We start from the raw sequence: 17,144 nt of genomic DNA, 5'->3' as shown, positions 1-17,144 counted from the left end.
GGAGAATGCCATATCCATATACACATACATTTGCAATTGCATAATGCCTCTTCAAGGTTATCAAATACATCCTCCTCATCGCATCAATACACTTATACCTCCCATAATATAGATGCCTCTTCAAGGCTATCAAACAAGGCATATGGCTTCAATGGAGCCCACACTCCATGAACAACAAAACCCTCTCCAAGAGGAAAATCTCTCAACTTCAATGTTGATCCCAACTAACCCCTTCACCCAACGCTTCTTTTCCCTTCCAAGGGTGAGTGAAGCCTTCACACCCATGAACAAATTTGACATTCAAAACAAAACAAAGAGATCAAGGGAGAAAACCAAGAAAATGCATGGAACTCATTGCACAATCACAACACAACACAAAGATTACCATAACAATCCATGATTCCGAAACAACATTCCATACTTGCAGGTTCATTATGCAATGCTAAAAAAAAATGGTCATGGTTTGAACACCAACCTTAGTCCAAGCTAAAGGCAATGATAGTTCTTGTAGAGCTCCCTTAGTCTTCCTCCAAAACCCTAACTGTTTCTAAACTTAGAGAGTGGGTGAACACTCCACTAGTTTGACCAAAACTCTCTAAAAAGGCCTTCCCACTAATTATTTTAGCACAAACACCAAGCCACTTCCTCTTACAAACTTGTCTCCCCTTAAGTTTGCTATTTTTGACTTAGTGGAAACATGGAGAAGAGCTCATTTGACAACTCCATTTTCGAATTGGTGGAAGAATGCATTGGTAAAAGGCTCCCCTAGGCTATCTAGGCATTAATATGGTCAAAATTAGGCCTTTAACATGTTATGCTATCATATGGGTAGCTTATTCTCACACAAAGGGCACTTTGGGACCACCTAATGACCCTTCAAACCGTTGGTCAATTCTAAATTCGAATTTCCTTGTGATAGTGACCCATCCTACCCCTTGTCAAGTGGGTCTATTTAATCACTAACTAGGTAATTAGTTTTAGAGTAACATGCTACCATGACCAAACCCTAGATGACATGTCATTAACACACAAAATTCACAAGTGTCAAGTGACACATAAAAGCACATTCCACATCATCATAACATGTCCCTAAGGCATCTTTGAGATTAAAAATTTCACACACATACAAGCTTACATTTACGAAATAAAATACATCACAATGAGGCTTTTGAATCTTCCAAAGATTTACCTTGGCTAAATCGTGTTCACATAGTTTTGAAACTTGTTTCCCCCAAAGATTTCCAAGGTTTCACTTCTTGCACACTAAACTTGAACATTAGTAGTCCAAGGAAGGCATATAAAATACATATCATAAATGCATATGAATTTAAATGTTATGTATCCATAATAACATAATCCAATGGAATTCCTTTATTTAATCATTTCAAATAGACACTCAAAACGTTAAAATATCAAAATCTGCACATCACATTTAATCATAAATCATCATAATCAATTTAACATGTCGCATCACATCCTAATCCATTTCCTATCAAAATGACAAAATGTTGAATCTATATTGCTAAATCAGCCAACATGAAAACTAGTTCCAATTACATACCTTAGATCAAAACCACCAAAATGTAATCATCACAACTAGTATACTTGATCCAATTAAATATAGTTTGATTACTAACACTATCTCGTTATCATTATGAGATATTACATGATAAGGCATATGTCTCTAAAATCACTAATGTCTAGAAATCAGGATGTTTTCATAATCATATTTATATAAGTTCAAAATCAGTCATTAGGTATACTCATTATATCTGTTAGTCAATATATTATATCTTCATCTTAATCGTCATTCACTATAGCCTATCCACCTAATACTACTTGTACAACAATTGCCTTATTCTATTTACATCATGTAGAGCTCTACCGAGTAGGCCTTTTCCTAAATTGATAACAATTTTTGTCTATAATTATAATTAGTACTCACAAGGGCAGGCATTAATTCATCTTTTCACGATGGCCTCCTAAAACAACTATCCTAATAGATCATAACATACTATGAATCCATCGGCATAGTTTTCTAAGTCATAACATCTTGAGTCTTTATTCCATAGGGTCTTAGCTTACCAACCTGATAAAATTTCAAATACGATACTTATGACAATAATGACTACAATGTATATCAGTATTAATAAGATCTCAGGTCCAATATTAACAAGAAGGATGCCAATCATGACATACCTAAATCTCGGAACTTGCTTATCATCATTCTATCATAATGTGTATGGTAATAATCTATAATTCACATACCATGCATGAGAGACAAAGTCATGACATCTCACCTCCTTATGCTTCCCAGTTCTAACCATATTCATGTAATTTAGGGTTTGTAATATAGTATTGGGGAAGGGGCCTTGCAAACTAAAATTCTTATAACCTCCATTAGACAAGAAGCGACTAATAGTTCTATCTCGTCATTTGGATGTTTTAGTCATTTGTGTTGATTCAACCCTGTCATTATAGGAACAAGAGTTGTCTGCAATAAATTTGTTCTCTGATGCCATTATTTAAATCTGAAAAACTTTGAATCTGTTTTGTTTTCACCTTACTCTTTACAAGGACCTTGTTAAAGAAATCATACTGATGTATCCAAAGATGTGCACTATTACTTTCTCTGCCTATAAACAAATTTTTTGTCCTTTTTACTATGAGATCAGAGGGAGGTTTTACTGCCTTTTCAGAGACTGTTCTTCTCTTTCGATGTTCTTCAGATATATTGATCAACGGTGTCTTGCACTTTATCTTCAGGAGGTCACCCACCTTCATGAGACTACATTGTAGTCTTTTATACCTCAGGGGCGTACTTCAGATCAGCTCATTACTGCCTTTTTCTCTCCCTTGTCTCCTCCACGGGATTTGAAAAGGCCTTCCAAATCAATTAGACACTGTACCAGTCTCTCCAGGCAGTGACAGTCCTACAGCGGTTCTACACGGCATTCTAAGACTATGGACCGTTCACGGGTTTACCCCTCTATTACTGATTTCTTTGTGACAAGGAAGGACCCTTAGTGCCTTACCTTGTCTTCTTTCTTGTTTTGTTTCTTGTTTTTGTTTCTTCTCAATCACTAGTGCTTCTGCTTGGTTGGCTCTTTTGTTTGTATGCTCAGTCCCATAAACCTTGTTGGTTTCTCGTGGACATTAATAAAATTATCTTATCTTATGACTTTAATTTTGTGAAAACATGCAGTCCGTGCAAAGTTGTTTCTTTCTGGACTATTACTTAAAGCAAATAAGCTTCAGATATTTGTATATCCTCTAACCTATTGGAGACCTCGACCCTGCTCTCCCAGTTTTAGATTTCTTCCCAAGACTTGGTTTATCACACCAGTTGACAAAGAAATCCCAAAATTTGTGTTGATCAGTGCATAACAAATTTTATTAACTCATCTATGCATCCACGTTACTTTGACAACGGTTAACAAGTACAATTGAAGATGGATTTGCACTATATATTAGTCACAAAATCCACAAGTTCATAGTTCATATATAGCCCACAACAACTAGATTAGCAGTACCCTTGTTTTAGACTTCACTCCCTTCAGAACACGTGCAGTGTTAACTTCAGACCAAATATCTAAAACCAAAGTGATTTAAGCAAATAGATGGCAAGAATTGAGGAGCTTCCTATTCATGCAATTAACAACTCCCCAGGTTAGTCCCTAAATATAAGCAATCTTTTCAACAAAAGATCACTTACTTCATTTCATAGCATCTGAGATCATTTCTTAAAAAATGTCGATATGTTTGTGACTTAAATCATACTCAAATTCAAATTTTGGTGTCTAATAGTTTTGGTCTGGTGAATATTCAACTCCAGAAGATTACTGAGAATCCCATACACCAATTGGATTTCATTCCTGATTTATCAATGACAATCGAAGAAGTTCCACGAGAATATTCATGCTACAAAAAACAACTCCTGTGCGGATCCCCAAGTATGTCCACCATTGTTTTAAATTATACAACAATCAATGCATCATCTTATCTAGAAACTCATCAGAAGTCATATATTCAATCTGAATGTCACTATACAACAATGATTTCTATTTCAGTACACCTGATATGTGTCATATGTCAACATTCAAGTATTGCCCAAAGACAACGGTCTCTTCACATACACAGCTCGATAACAAACATATCAGTAACTGCATGTCAAGTTTATTGAGTCCAAGCATTGATGTGGAGGCTATATGATTTGGTGCTGACAAATACGCCAAACAACTACATGGCAAAGTTTTTTCTTTTGTCATAGAATTGGCTACTCAACAAACAAACACCTCTGAAGCACTGATTCTTATTAATCAATTTGTTTGATGGAGGCATATGGGATTTCAAACCATTTTGTCGCTAATTGGCTTCTACCTCTTGGTGAGGTAAAATTGTCATCCCCATGTCAATAGCTATCTGTTCACAAGCCTTGCCTTTCAACATCAATGTGTATTCTCTTGAAGCTCATGGTTTCAATGCAATTGTTATAAAGGAATATGTTTTATGTAATGCCTTTACAAATTCAAATTTTGGTCTAGCATCCCTAGATAATGGTTGCTGCCCAACCTCGTCATCTTCTTACAAAAGACGATTAATGCACCCCAAAATATATGTCGCCAATGTCTTTGTGACTCATGTCAACTGCGATTTCAACTCAGGAATATATTTTTTTAAGCTCCGCACACTTGTGAAATGATATTATATTCTGACTATGTCATCAAGCTTTGAGAGTATTCTGAAGCTCTCATGAATCCCGACCTAACACTTTACACCAATGTTATCAATGCTCTTCCGTTATTTGTTATCTTCCCCGCTTACACATTCTAGCTATGAATTGTGATCGAACTTGGAGATGTCAACATGAAAAATGAAGAGAGGGCTAACACACAAACCAAAAATTTAGCATATATGGGAAAAAGAAAAGAAGACTTGAAAGCCCACAGATCAGATAAAGATAAATTTATTAATGTCCATCAAGAGAACATAAGAGGGATCAAAGGGACTGCCAAAAACAACAAAAGGGACCAGCCCACAACAGAAAGGATTTTATTCAAAGAGAAACTAGAACCCATCGTAAAACACAGACATAAGCAAAAGAAAGCACACTTGCAATCAAGTATCAATGCTAGGAAGGAAGTATGTTCCCAAGGGAAAAGATTTTCTAGCAAGACCCAATGCAACAATCTGAATCAAGCAAAACAGTAAGCATATCCAAAACATAATTAGCCCTTCTGATATAAAATTAATTACCTAGAACAAAAAACAGCTCTTTGAGACAAGGGAAAGAAAGATAGCCACCAAAGCTTATAACTTTACTCTCCTTATTTATGTGTATACAATAGATCAACAAGGATGACATTCTCTCTTAGTTGGATAGAGCCTTCTGCACTTGCAAAAGGATAAGGCTAGTTAAAGAAAGAAATATTTACATGAGTGTGATTTTCATCATTTACAGTCCACAAGAGGCAATCAGAAGAATGAGTGACACATTGCAACTGTAAAACACAACATTTTGAAACTGAAACTGAAAATGGCAAGAATCTTTTGTTACAAAGGCTAGTGCTACATAGATGAAAATGAGAGACTTGCGCATGAATTGTTGGAGGAATATTTTTGATGGATTATGTTTTGTACTGAAAATCATTTAGCCTTCAATATCAGTGGCAATTACAGCCCAGTCTTCACATACCATCGGCTTTTAAGATATCTGCCTGATTTTTAGTATTGCTCCCGTTCCTTACCTTCTGTTCTCCCAAAAGATTATTTTGATTGTAGTGCTCATCTAGGTGCAATAATATCTTATCTCAAGCTTCCATTATTGCACATTACGGCAATCGTAAGTGCTCAGAGTAGATAGTCCTTCCAGATGCGATGACAGGGATGGAACTATTACACAAATCAACTTGACATTATCTCTTAGTTCGAACTCTTTAACTCTGTTAAAACTCTAATATCCACCATAGCAATGAGATTTCAAATGCAAAAATTTGAAGAATATAATAGAATGCCTTCAGATGTATTTCCTACTTGCTCACACTTGTCACAGACAATTTTCTTAAACTCACGACATCACCAAGTTAATCTTTTAACCAATATTTAGACCCGGTTGAATATTTGTGGTTCTTATACATCAAATGACTCTCCCAATTCTTTGTCCTCTGCAACACCACCCAGAAAAGACGTTTCTTTTTCTCTAGTTTTGAAAATTGGCAGATGTCTAGCGATTCAACCATTAATTGAATTTTTCAAGACTTCAATCTATACATTGGAAACCATGAATAGTTTTTAAGAACATCACAGCCTAACAATGGAGAATTTCTTGCACATAAACATATACTCTCCAACTCTAGCTTCAATTTGTTGCTATGATTCCCCAGTTTTCCTTGGCAACATTGATACAATATATTGAATCCACCAAAAGACCGTCCTGCATCTTTCTAGTGAATACAGTTTTATGTTTATGAGACAAGAACAAAGAACAGTATTTCAAGTATAACTTGTTTATATGATGTTATTTTTGAGAGAGAGGTTAGATGGAGACAATATACATATTGGTGATGATGTGTATAACTTCGGACATCAATATGGACAATACGGAAAAGAGATATTTAAGATATACAGAACATCATAATGAAAAGTAAAGGAATTAATTTGTTTACAAAATAATTACCTGACCAATTAGGGCCGACATCCTAGATGTTTACTCTAAGTTGGAAAAGTATACCGTGGTCCTAGCTGACCCAACAACAATTTGTGAAAAGGTATAATATATATATGCAAAGACAACTTGAGAAGTTTGTAAGTGAATGTTATACGAATGTGAAAGTAATATGAATGCGATTTTTTGTAGTGATATGAATGCGATTTTTTGTATCTTATGAAGTGAAGCTTTTGAGAACCTAATTTTGTGATTCAAGATCGAGCCAAGGTCAAAGATTAGCTGAAAAGAAGTTGCAAGGATTTATTCTTCTATATTTGAGGAACTTAAAGGCTAATTACTTGTTTGGGCAGTGAGCTCGTCTTGTAATTGGAAGTGCATGTTTGGGCAGCGAGCTCTTCTTGCGTACATTGTACTACAACTCCTAACAGAGTTGGAATCTCCTAATAGGGATTCAAAGTCTCCTAATAGGGACTCTTATGTATTGAATGTGTTTATAGACTCCTAACAGGGTCCATCCTCTAACAAGGAATATATATATTTATATATATAGGCACCCATTCTATATCTTATCTATTTGGCTATATATTAGTTCGTCGGAAGCCTTATAATAGTAAGGGCCTACCTAAAATTATAGGCATTGATCCACTCAAATATATATATATATATATATTTGTGGGCATCATTTCCACCAGGGTTTTCCCTTGGCCAGGGTTTCCCTAGTTAACAAAATATGGTGTTATGAGTTCTATTTGTGCATAGTTACTCTTACTGTTTAGCATTACTTGTTTACTTTCTTATGCATGGTTCAAAGTAATAAATAATATCCAATTGGTGATAAAAGTTTGTAAAATACTTATTCACCCTGTGCCCCCCCAACTCCCTTAGTATGAAACATATTAGCGATGGCATGATATACTTCTACACACATAATGTTGCACCATATGTGTGTGTGTGTGTGTGTGTGTGTGGAATAGCTGACTTGTGGTGTGCATAACCCATTGGTGGTTATATTGGGCAACTGAATTACTTTTGGAATGAGTTATAGTTGATAATTATCTGGCTAGATGTGTGTGGGTGGGTTATAGTTTTACCTTAAAGTGTGAAAATTAAAGACTCAAGACACGACATGTAAATAATAACTCTAATCCTGTATCACTGTAAAGTCATATATCAAGTATTGGCTTGGCTTTCATAGTGTAAGTTAATTTTGATTGCTTTCTTTAAGAATTTTTGTATGCTGTAAATGTACCTCCAGGTTATTGTTCTATTATATGTAGGCTAAATATTTGGGTATGTTGACATCCACTACGTCTCGTGTTTTGTGATCTCAGCTATATTTTTGCTTAGTTTGTATTATTAAATTTATGGATCTTATATCTACTGATTTTGCCAGTCCCATGTTAGTGTTGGGAATGTCTCCTTGCGAATTTAGTGCAGTGCTTCTGAAGTTAAAGATAAGATTGTTATGTAAGTGGTGAACAAACAAAATAAATTTGCAGGTTTTGAAGGTTTTATTTCCTTTCACTGATATGAGGGCCTGGAGTAGAAACGATAATTAGGTTTCTCCATCTGTGTCCATTAATGTGATTGACGGATCACACTGATCAGATGCTTTATTGAATGCACTGCTCCTAGGATCATACAGTGTGAGGATAATAGCATACCACTTTAGTAACAGGTTTTCTTGTTTATCAAGTGTATTTAATCTATTTTCAATCTTTAAAAGATTACATGTTGTCAAGACACTTTAAAATTACATGTTCTTCTAACATGCATGGTTGATGCTATATAAGAAAAAATTTAGTAATTTATAACTTGAGATACTAAAATGCAAAGTTTTGAACTAGGAAGTTATAATGAGGGTTTTTCTTAAATTTGATATTTTTATTTGGTCACATAGCAGTGGTTTCTTCTTAAATTTCAGGTGAATAATTTGTAAACTGCCTTGTGGTCTTTGTTTTTGGATGCAGTGGCTTGAGGCAGTTGAGCTTGCCCTCTTAAAGGGTCGTCATCCACTTCTGAATGATATTGATATTGCAGTCAAGCCTGCTAATGATCCAGTCATAATAAATTCACAAGGAAAACAGAAACATGTCATGGATTCATATATTATCAATTCTTCGAATCACACAATCACAGCTGGTGCAGAACAGTTACTTAGTTTTAGAGATATGAATGGATTTGATAATTTTAGTGGATTATATGCAAACAGGGAAGATGGTGGTCATAGTTTTCAGTTGAACAACAAATCAACTACTCATAAAATGGTTCCACAACACAAACAGTATACAGAAGTCCAAAAAGGAAAGTCCATAGAGTCGTCCCAAGAAACAGGATCCTCAACAGACACAATTAACGATGTTAAAGATTCTGAGAACAGTGATGAAGAAGTTGAAAGGGGTCAAGTTTTACAAACAGCAGAAACTATCATGAAAGTGCTTAATGTAAGCATGCCTGGTACTCTGGCAGATGAACAAAAAGCACAGGTCTGTATTGCCTTTATTTTCTCTACAATGTTTTTGAGCTATTGTGATAAACATGGGTTTCACCTCTTGTTTGGAGAGATATAGTTTATCCTTGTGAAGTTGGGTTTTCTAAGTTTATTCTCTCGTGCAAACACATTTCTTGCAGAAATACTCACAACAGTGCTTGTTTTTCTGAAAATTTGTGGGATCCCACGTTTAGTATGATTTGTCTTTTCTTGGTGTAGATTATTTAAAGAATTGTTAGGTATGAATTTTTCATGTTTTCGAACAGGGTATATCAACATGCATGTGTATGTCATAGACATAGACATGCTAGTGCATGTGTGTAAGTGTATACACACAAAAACATTTGTGTGGGCATTCTTTAATGGATATTGTAGACAGATAGTTTATGCAAATGGTCTTATGCAGCCATTGCAACTATTTTATTTTTATCCCTTGGCACTAATCACAGTACCATTACACACTGTGTGCTGACAAGACTCAGTCCTGAAGCTAGCTTGGCCTCCCAAGGGTAGGGAATCAAAGGGCAAGACCTTACAAGTTCATGTGGACTCTCCGAGTTCTAATGTGAAAACCCAACCAGCACAAATGACTTGAAAAGGCTGGAAAAGAGAAAAGAAAAAAAGAAGACTAAAGTAGTAAATTGTAACTAAAACACATCAATAATATTCATATCATTTCCAAACATACACAAGGAGAAAAGCACGCCATAAAAATTTAAAAAATAAGTCATTAAAGCAAAATAGCAACAAGTGGATTAAGCAGCAAACATTGAATAAATTGAGCTTGTGCATTTTGTAGTAGCCAACAATGCAGTTAAAGGTACCCATGGACGTAAAAAGGTAAACAAGATAAAACTATAAAAGAAACTTAAAAGTGCAAAAAACTAGTTAAAACACATCAAGAGCATTCATGTCATTATCAAACTTACAAGGAGAGAAACAGGCCATAAAAATAAAAAATAAACCATCAATGAAAAAAAGAAATGAGTGCATTGAGCAGAAAGCATTTGATCAAATTGAGCGTGTGAAGTTTGTAGCAGCCCACAATACAATTAAAGGAGCACACGGCTAATTGGGAGGAGTCCAACATCAATTTATGCAAACAAGAGCTCTAGGGAGCTATAGTCCCTGCCTTTGATTGAATAAGAAGAAAAATAAAGGCAACAAAATTATTTTGTGAAAGTCATGTGGTTCTTGTTCATATTTGAACACCAACAATTTTGTATTAATATCATGAATCCCACATCTTTTTTATAATTAATATTTAATGTTATTATAATAACTTTATTTATTTAAAATATTTTTAAAATAGTAATTTTATTTATTTAAAATATTTTAAAAATATGTTAAGACATAATTTTTATTAAAAATAATGAACATAGTAGTTTGATAATTATAATTATAATTATACGAATTTATTATATTTTATATTTATATTATAAATTTATTTAAAATTAAATAATATACCAAATTATTAATTACTGATCTAGAAACTATATTATATGGAATTTGGTTAAATTTGTTAAATAGTGTATATCTGTTTTATAATCTTTCGAAGCTCAAGACCTATCAATTTAAGGAAAGGATATTTTAAAGGAAAAGAGCCAAAAAAAATTAACCAGCTAAATGACAAGGGGTACAACTTACCCTCGATATGGAATTTTTTATTATTTATTAAACTTGTCTGGAAATGTCATAGTGATGGCAGAGGTAGGGAATGATGATACTAAAAGTATATTGATTCTGATTTTTTATCTGCAGATTGAAATTCTCTGAAAAAAATTGGGCCTCTTCCTCATTGTTTTATTTTATACAGGTTATAAATTTAATTTGACTTTACATTCTCCCATTTGTCAGAACATTTCCTGCTAGCTGACACAATGATGTACTTACCAGACACGATAAGGTATCTACTGCCAACAATTAATAAATGCATTTAATGAATACTTATCATGGTGCGAAGGCAAAGCAGCCGAGGATACAGCAAAATAAAGAAGATTGCGGGAGGAAATTGGGGAAGAAGAGCATTGTTACTTGGTTACAGCTGAAACAGTGGGAGAGATACTAGATAGTGTATTTTGTTGGAGGCAAGTTTCAGTGAGTAAATTCTGTACGAGTGTTGGAGGAGTGAGAAAGAGATGTTCAAACTTGAGCATCTGATGCAGTGGCAGAGCGAGGAAGACATGAACGCCATTTCTGTCAACATTGTTGGTAAGCAGCAGAACAAGATTCACCCTTTCATGGAGAAGAGGCCCATAATACAGTGGTTTCCCCCATGGGTATTCCACATCCTCAATTCCAAGCCTCAACCATGAGGACAGAAAAATGACTCCCTCAGTGCAATGAATTCCCTTGTTTACCTGCAACCAATCAATGGCCGACCAAACATATTCATTGGTCACTCTGCCCATCGCCTCTCACTCTCTCCACGCAGAAACAGAGCAACCCATTCTTCAGCTTTCCCCCATTTGCACTCGCACATGCGGGATATACAGCGTTTCCCACGAATTCACTATGATGACGGTTATGCTATGGAGAATTCAAGAACATTCCAGAGATTTGTTTCTCCAATTTTTGATGGGGAGAAATCAATTTTATCCTTGGGAAAAATGTTATTAGCCAATCATAGATTAGGAATTGTTAGGTGAAAAATGAATTAAAAAATAAAGTGATTTTAAACTTTAAGAATAGGTAAGTTTTGATTATAAAAATTAATTGTCACCCTCAGTGAAAACATTAGTTCTCTGCCTATAGATAGGCAGGGACTAACAAGGTCTATTTCAAGTATCAAATTTCAGGAGGCATGTTTTTATCTGAATCTTTATATCTGGTATGTCATATACATTGGTTTTCATTTTTTCTCCATTTTGATTCATGGAAGAAGAAACAAAGAGGGGAAAATGGAAAGAATTTGTCCTCTCCATTTCCTTGCCTATTTTGTTGACATAATCAATCTATTTTTCTTTCTTTTCCCCTTTTTATCTGCAAACCTAAACTTTAATCAGTTTTTTCTTTTAATTGCTTTTGCACTGTACTTGCAATTGGTGAATTGTTAATGTCAACACAAATTACAAAGAACCAATGTTAGAAACATATCACCCTAGAATCCAAGAAAAAGGGACTGATTTTTAACTATAGCAGAATATATTTGCAGTTAGTGTCAATTTGAATATACCAACTGCTAAGAGTTATTTGAGGAGATAAAGGGCCTATAAAATATGCAGAGAAAAGAGATGGTAGCCATAGGACAAGGTTGAGAAGGCTCCAATATTTTTGTGAGTTTTCCATTTCTTTTGACTTCTAGTACTATGGCGATTTGGGCCTAGAGTTTGTGGATCTAGATTGGATTGGGATATTATATTGTGTACTCTCCAAGTTGCAATGCATCTCTTGAGAGTGTAGCTTGGGATTATCAAATTAATATTGTTATAGTTAGCTATAGCTTGTAATGGTCATTTAAGTTGTTTAGATAGTTTCATAGTTACACCACCGTCCGGTATGGGGGACAGTAGAACAAGGGGACAGATTTCTGAGACATCAGGACAAAGGGCCTCAAATTGGCGATGGCAGCAGGAAAGCGATTGGGGTGGTGGTGTATGCTAGTATACATATGGTACTAAAAATGCTCGTTATGCAAAGATGTATAAGACTATTAAGAAGTAAAATAGAAAATGCCAAATACTTGAATATTGAAGTTTTGATTATTAAATTACTAATTAGAATACTCAATACAAAATAAAAATTTAAATAGTTGAATCAGCATATGGAAGGTCTCTATTATATAAAAAATGTCATTAAGATGTTTACAATGAGTAGCATGATATCAAAACAAGTACAAAATGTCAAAATGTAGTGAACTGAGGCCTCTAACCATCCCTCGGGTGGTCGGGCTCAAGGAAAATTCCTCAACAGTGGAACTATTGGGTCCTGCCAAAGGAACACCAACCAGTCATAGATCTAAAGTTGTTGCATCCTCATCCTCATCGAGCACCGGCTACGGTGCAACTTATTTGCACCAGGCCCAGTAGCTTGTGTTGTTGAACATAATACTTCCGTCATTTCCCATTTCATCCAATACATGCATGGTCTCATTTTTTCGTACTTTTATATATATGTATATATATTTGAATTAAGTTTAAAGTTTGGCTTAGAAATTAACAAAAAAGTATTGTATATGGTAATAAATTGTTAATACATTTAAAATGTTTTTATAATATAATTCTTTTAATTAATTATTGTAATAGGTGATTATTATTATTATTAAATGTTAAATTAATGATTATATCATTGATCCTTGATTATAAATTTTAAGTTTTATATATTTAGGAGGTAAGTTATTTGAAGTTATCATTTGTATTGTAAAATTTTGAGATCAATTGTATGGTAATTTTTTTCTCTTAAATGTTTATGAATCGTTAGAAAAGTATATACTTAAAAAAAAATTAAATTTAAACCTCACCAAATATCACTTTTAAGCTCTAACAAAGTTTGCAAATTTTAAAAATAAACTATTGAAATAAATGATGGAGTGGATTTATCTTTTATTTGAAATTAGTATTTCTTTAATAGAAATAAAGCTTATTTTCGTAGGTGAATAGAAGCTATTATGTATAAATTTAACGAACTCTGTACTTTATTGAATAAGTTCGAGTTAATTACATTCAAATTGTTAATTTAAAAAAATGAATATCTCAATATTACTATTTTAATATTTTAAATAAAAGTAATTTAAATAAATCATGTTTGTTATAAGAATAAATACATTATTAAAAAACTATTTGAATTAGATATGTTATAATAATATATATTAATGTAATTACTAATATCAATATTATTTTAATTTAAAAATGATAAATCACAGATACCTTCGTTAAACATTTTCAGAATACTTTAAACAACTATGAAGGATCCAATAGAACAGCACAAGCTAAGCTACTTAAAGTAATACCTAAAATTGTCACTATAGAAGATGATAAGGCTTTAAACAAACCCATCTCTTTGGAAGAAGTCAAACAGGTGGTTTTCAAAATGAATTCGGACAAATTCCTGAGCCCAGATGGCTTCCAAGCCTTCTTTTACCAAAAATGTTGGGATATCATAGGCGTAGATCTATGGAAAGCAATTGAAGCATCTAGAAATGGGGGTGCTCTTTTATCAGAGATCAATCATTCATTCCTCACCCTGATTCCCAAAAAGTCAAAACTAGAAACCCTAGGAGACTTCAAACCCATTGCGCTTTGCAACATAGTGTATAAAATTTTCTCTAAAATTTTAGCTAATAGGTTAAAAGAGATACTCCCCAAAATTATATTAGAAGAACAAACAGGCTTTGTGCTGGGTAGATCTATCCTAGATGGTATTATTACCATCCAAGAGACAATTCATTCAACTCGTATGAACAAAGAGCCATGTATGTTCATGAAATTGGATATTCAAAAAACTTATGATATGGTTGATTGGAGATTCCTCTTTAAGGTTCTGGAAGCTTTTGGCTTCTCCCATCAATGGATCAACCTCATCTACAAGTTCATATCTACTGCTAAAATCTCGATTCTCATTAACGGAACACCGGAAGGCTACTTTGAGATATCTAGAGGTATTAGACAGGTCATTATGGCTGAAGCATTTGGAAGAGCAGTGACCGATGCATACAATAAGAAAAAAAATCAGGTATTTCGATCACTCAAAATATGCCCAATATTACTCACCAACAATATGCTGACGACACTATGTTGCCGAGCAGAAGTAGGATAGATGAGGCCTTGGGTCTTAAATCCATCATTAAAGCATATATGGAGGCTTCTAGTCAAAAAGTCAATGAGCTCAAATTTGAGATTTACTTTATGAATACAAAACCAGCATTGGAACAGCAGATCTGCAGAATCATGGGATACAAAAAAGGTCAATTCCCTTGCAAATATCTGGGAATCGCCCTAGAAAAAGGAACGAAATCCAACAAAGTGTGGTGTAATACCTTTGAAAAAATGGATGCCAAACTTGGATGTTGGAAGGATAGATGGCTAACAAAGGTTGGAAAATGTACTAAGATCATATTAGTATTATCAGCCATCCTGATTTTCCCATTATCTTGCTTGCCTTTGTCCAAGGGAAACCTCCATAAATTCGAAACCAAAATGCTTAATTTTCTTTGGAATGATTGTGAAGAGGACAAAAAATTGGTGCTCATTAAATGGGAGAAAATCTACAAACCCAAGGATTTGGGTGGGTTAGGGATCAAGAATCTTCAATGGCAAAATGAAGCTCTAGGGGCAAAACTTATCTGGTGCTTCTATAAGGATAGAGATCACAAATGGGCCAAGATATTATACAACAAATATTTAAATGAGGAGGATCCTCTATCAATATTTAGGACCAAACACGCCCCGAAAGGGTCGGAATGTTGGAACTTTATGCTTAGTTGTAGGCACTTGATTTCAAAGTACTTGACTTGGGCTGTAGGTAAGGGTGATGAAGCTTTGTTTTGGGAAGATTCGTGAGATGGCCACCCCCCTTTGCACAGGAACCACTCGATTAAGGATCTCAAAGACAAATTAAGCTGTTTGTGGGGAACTAGAGTCAGTGACTATAGGACAGTAGTGCATGAGGATGGTAATCCAAAATGGGTGTAGAAATCTTTAGAGGGCTTGGACATGAATGTCAAATCAATTAATGTCTACCAAAAGTTGTTAGAAGATAGAAAGATTAGGCAATCTGAGAAGGAAGATGAACTTATATGGGTAACCTCTAACAATGGTAGCTACAGTGTGAAAAATAGATATAGGGCTATTTTAGACTCCCAAAGATGAGACGATGTGGATATTCCGCTCAAGCTATGTTGGGACTCGTCATGTCTTCCAAAAGCAGGTTTTTTCTTATGGTTAGCATTCCAAAACAGAATTTTGACCATGGATAGGAATGAGGAAGTTTGGCCTGCAAGGCCCTTCTAGATGTGTTTTATGTAAGTACAATTGTGAAGACTCCGATCACATTCTATTCAACTGTCCCTTCTCCCAAAAATGTTGGGAATGGCTGAGGAGAATGTTGGGATGGTTGACACTGTTCCTGAATTCATTGCCTAACCTACTAAAGGGATGGCCCTCCGGTCAGGTCAAGGGTGTATACAATAAACTATGGAACATATGTCTATCCATTCTGATATGGGAAATCTGGAAGGAAAGAAATCGGCTTATCTTTCGAAACCAAGAATTGGAGCCTGAAGAATTAATTTCAAAAATTGAAGCTATTATTGTGGAAACTACTAACTCGAATCTCAGAAATTCCCAGAAAGAGGAAGGTTCCTTTTCCATATGGGATGAGAAAATGAAGAAGAACTGGGTTAAACTGATTAACCCCCCACTTGTTTATCTGAAGAATAGTAAGGAGGCTAGAGCAAACTGTAGATGGGCCCCTCCTCTGGATGGGTGGTTTAAATTGAACTTCAATGGTGCAGCCCGAGTTAATCCTGGCAAGGCTGGTATTGGATGCATCATTAATAATGAGGACGATCACTGGATAGCCAAAAAAGCTATGTCTATTCAACCTACCCCTAATAATCTCGTGGAATTAGAAGCTTTTAAACAAGGACTTCAATTATGTCATAAATTGGAATTATCCAAAGTCATTATTGAGGGAGATTCTCAAATCATTCTAAATCCTATTAGAAAATGATCGACCCCCAATTGGGTTCTCAACTCCAATCTAGAAGAGGTCCTTGCTCTTCTTGACAAGTTGGCAGAATGCAGGATCTGTCACATTTATAGGGAAGGCAATTAGAAAGCAGATAGTTTAGCAAACTTGGGGGCAGATGGGGTCAATTCAGTCATTATTAAGGACCATTCGCCTTTGCCAGAAGAATGATGGGTGGCTTACCCCGATTATGACCTCTGATTTGACTCCCCTCTTCTCCTTGTATTTACTCAGTTTTGATTTTTTACTGCATTGCGCTTTTTTCCTCTTTTGGATACCCACACATATATATATATATAT

General features: G+C 34.7%; 1 protein-coding gene across 1 annotated transcript in view; it reads left to right on the top strand.

The window, feature by feature from the left end:
* Positions 1-17,144, top strand: part of LOC149572458 (alpha/beta-Hydrolases superfamily protein) — a 135,774-nt gene that overhangs the window by 106,526 nt on the left and 12,104 nt on the right. Inside the window, exon 6 of the mRNA XM_089813610.1 lies at positions 8,638-9,153. Within this exon, the coding sequence (XP_089669736.1) occupies positions 8,638-9,153 (516 nt within the window). The remainder of the gene's footprint in view (positions 1-8,637; positions 9,154-17,144) is intronic.

Source organism: Cupressus sempervirens, chromosome 2 (genome assembly GCF_028749045.1).
Source record: "Cupressus sempervirens isolate cs-2001-9-10 chromosome 2, ASM2874904v1, whole genome shotgun sequence".
NCBI classification, from domain to species: domain Eukaryota; kingdom Viridiplantae; phylum Streptophyta; class Pinopsida; order Cupressales; family Cupressaceae; genus Cupressus; species Cupressus sempervirens.
The sequence above is the reverse complement of the archived record's forward strand: the minus strand, read 5'-3'. Positions and strand labels throughout refer to the sequence as shown.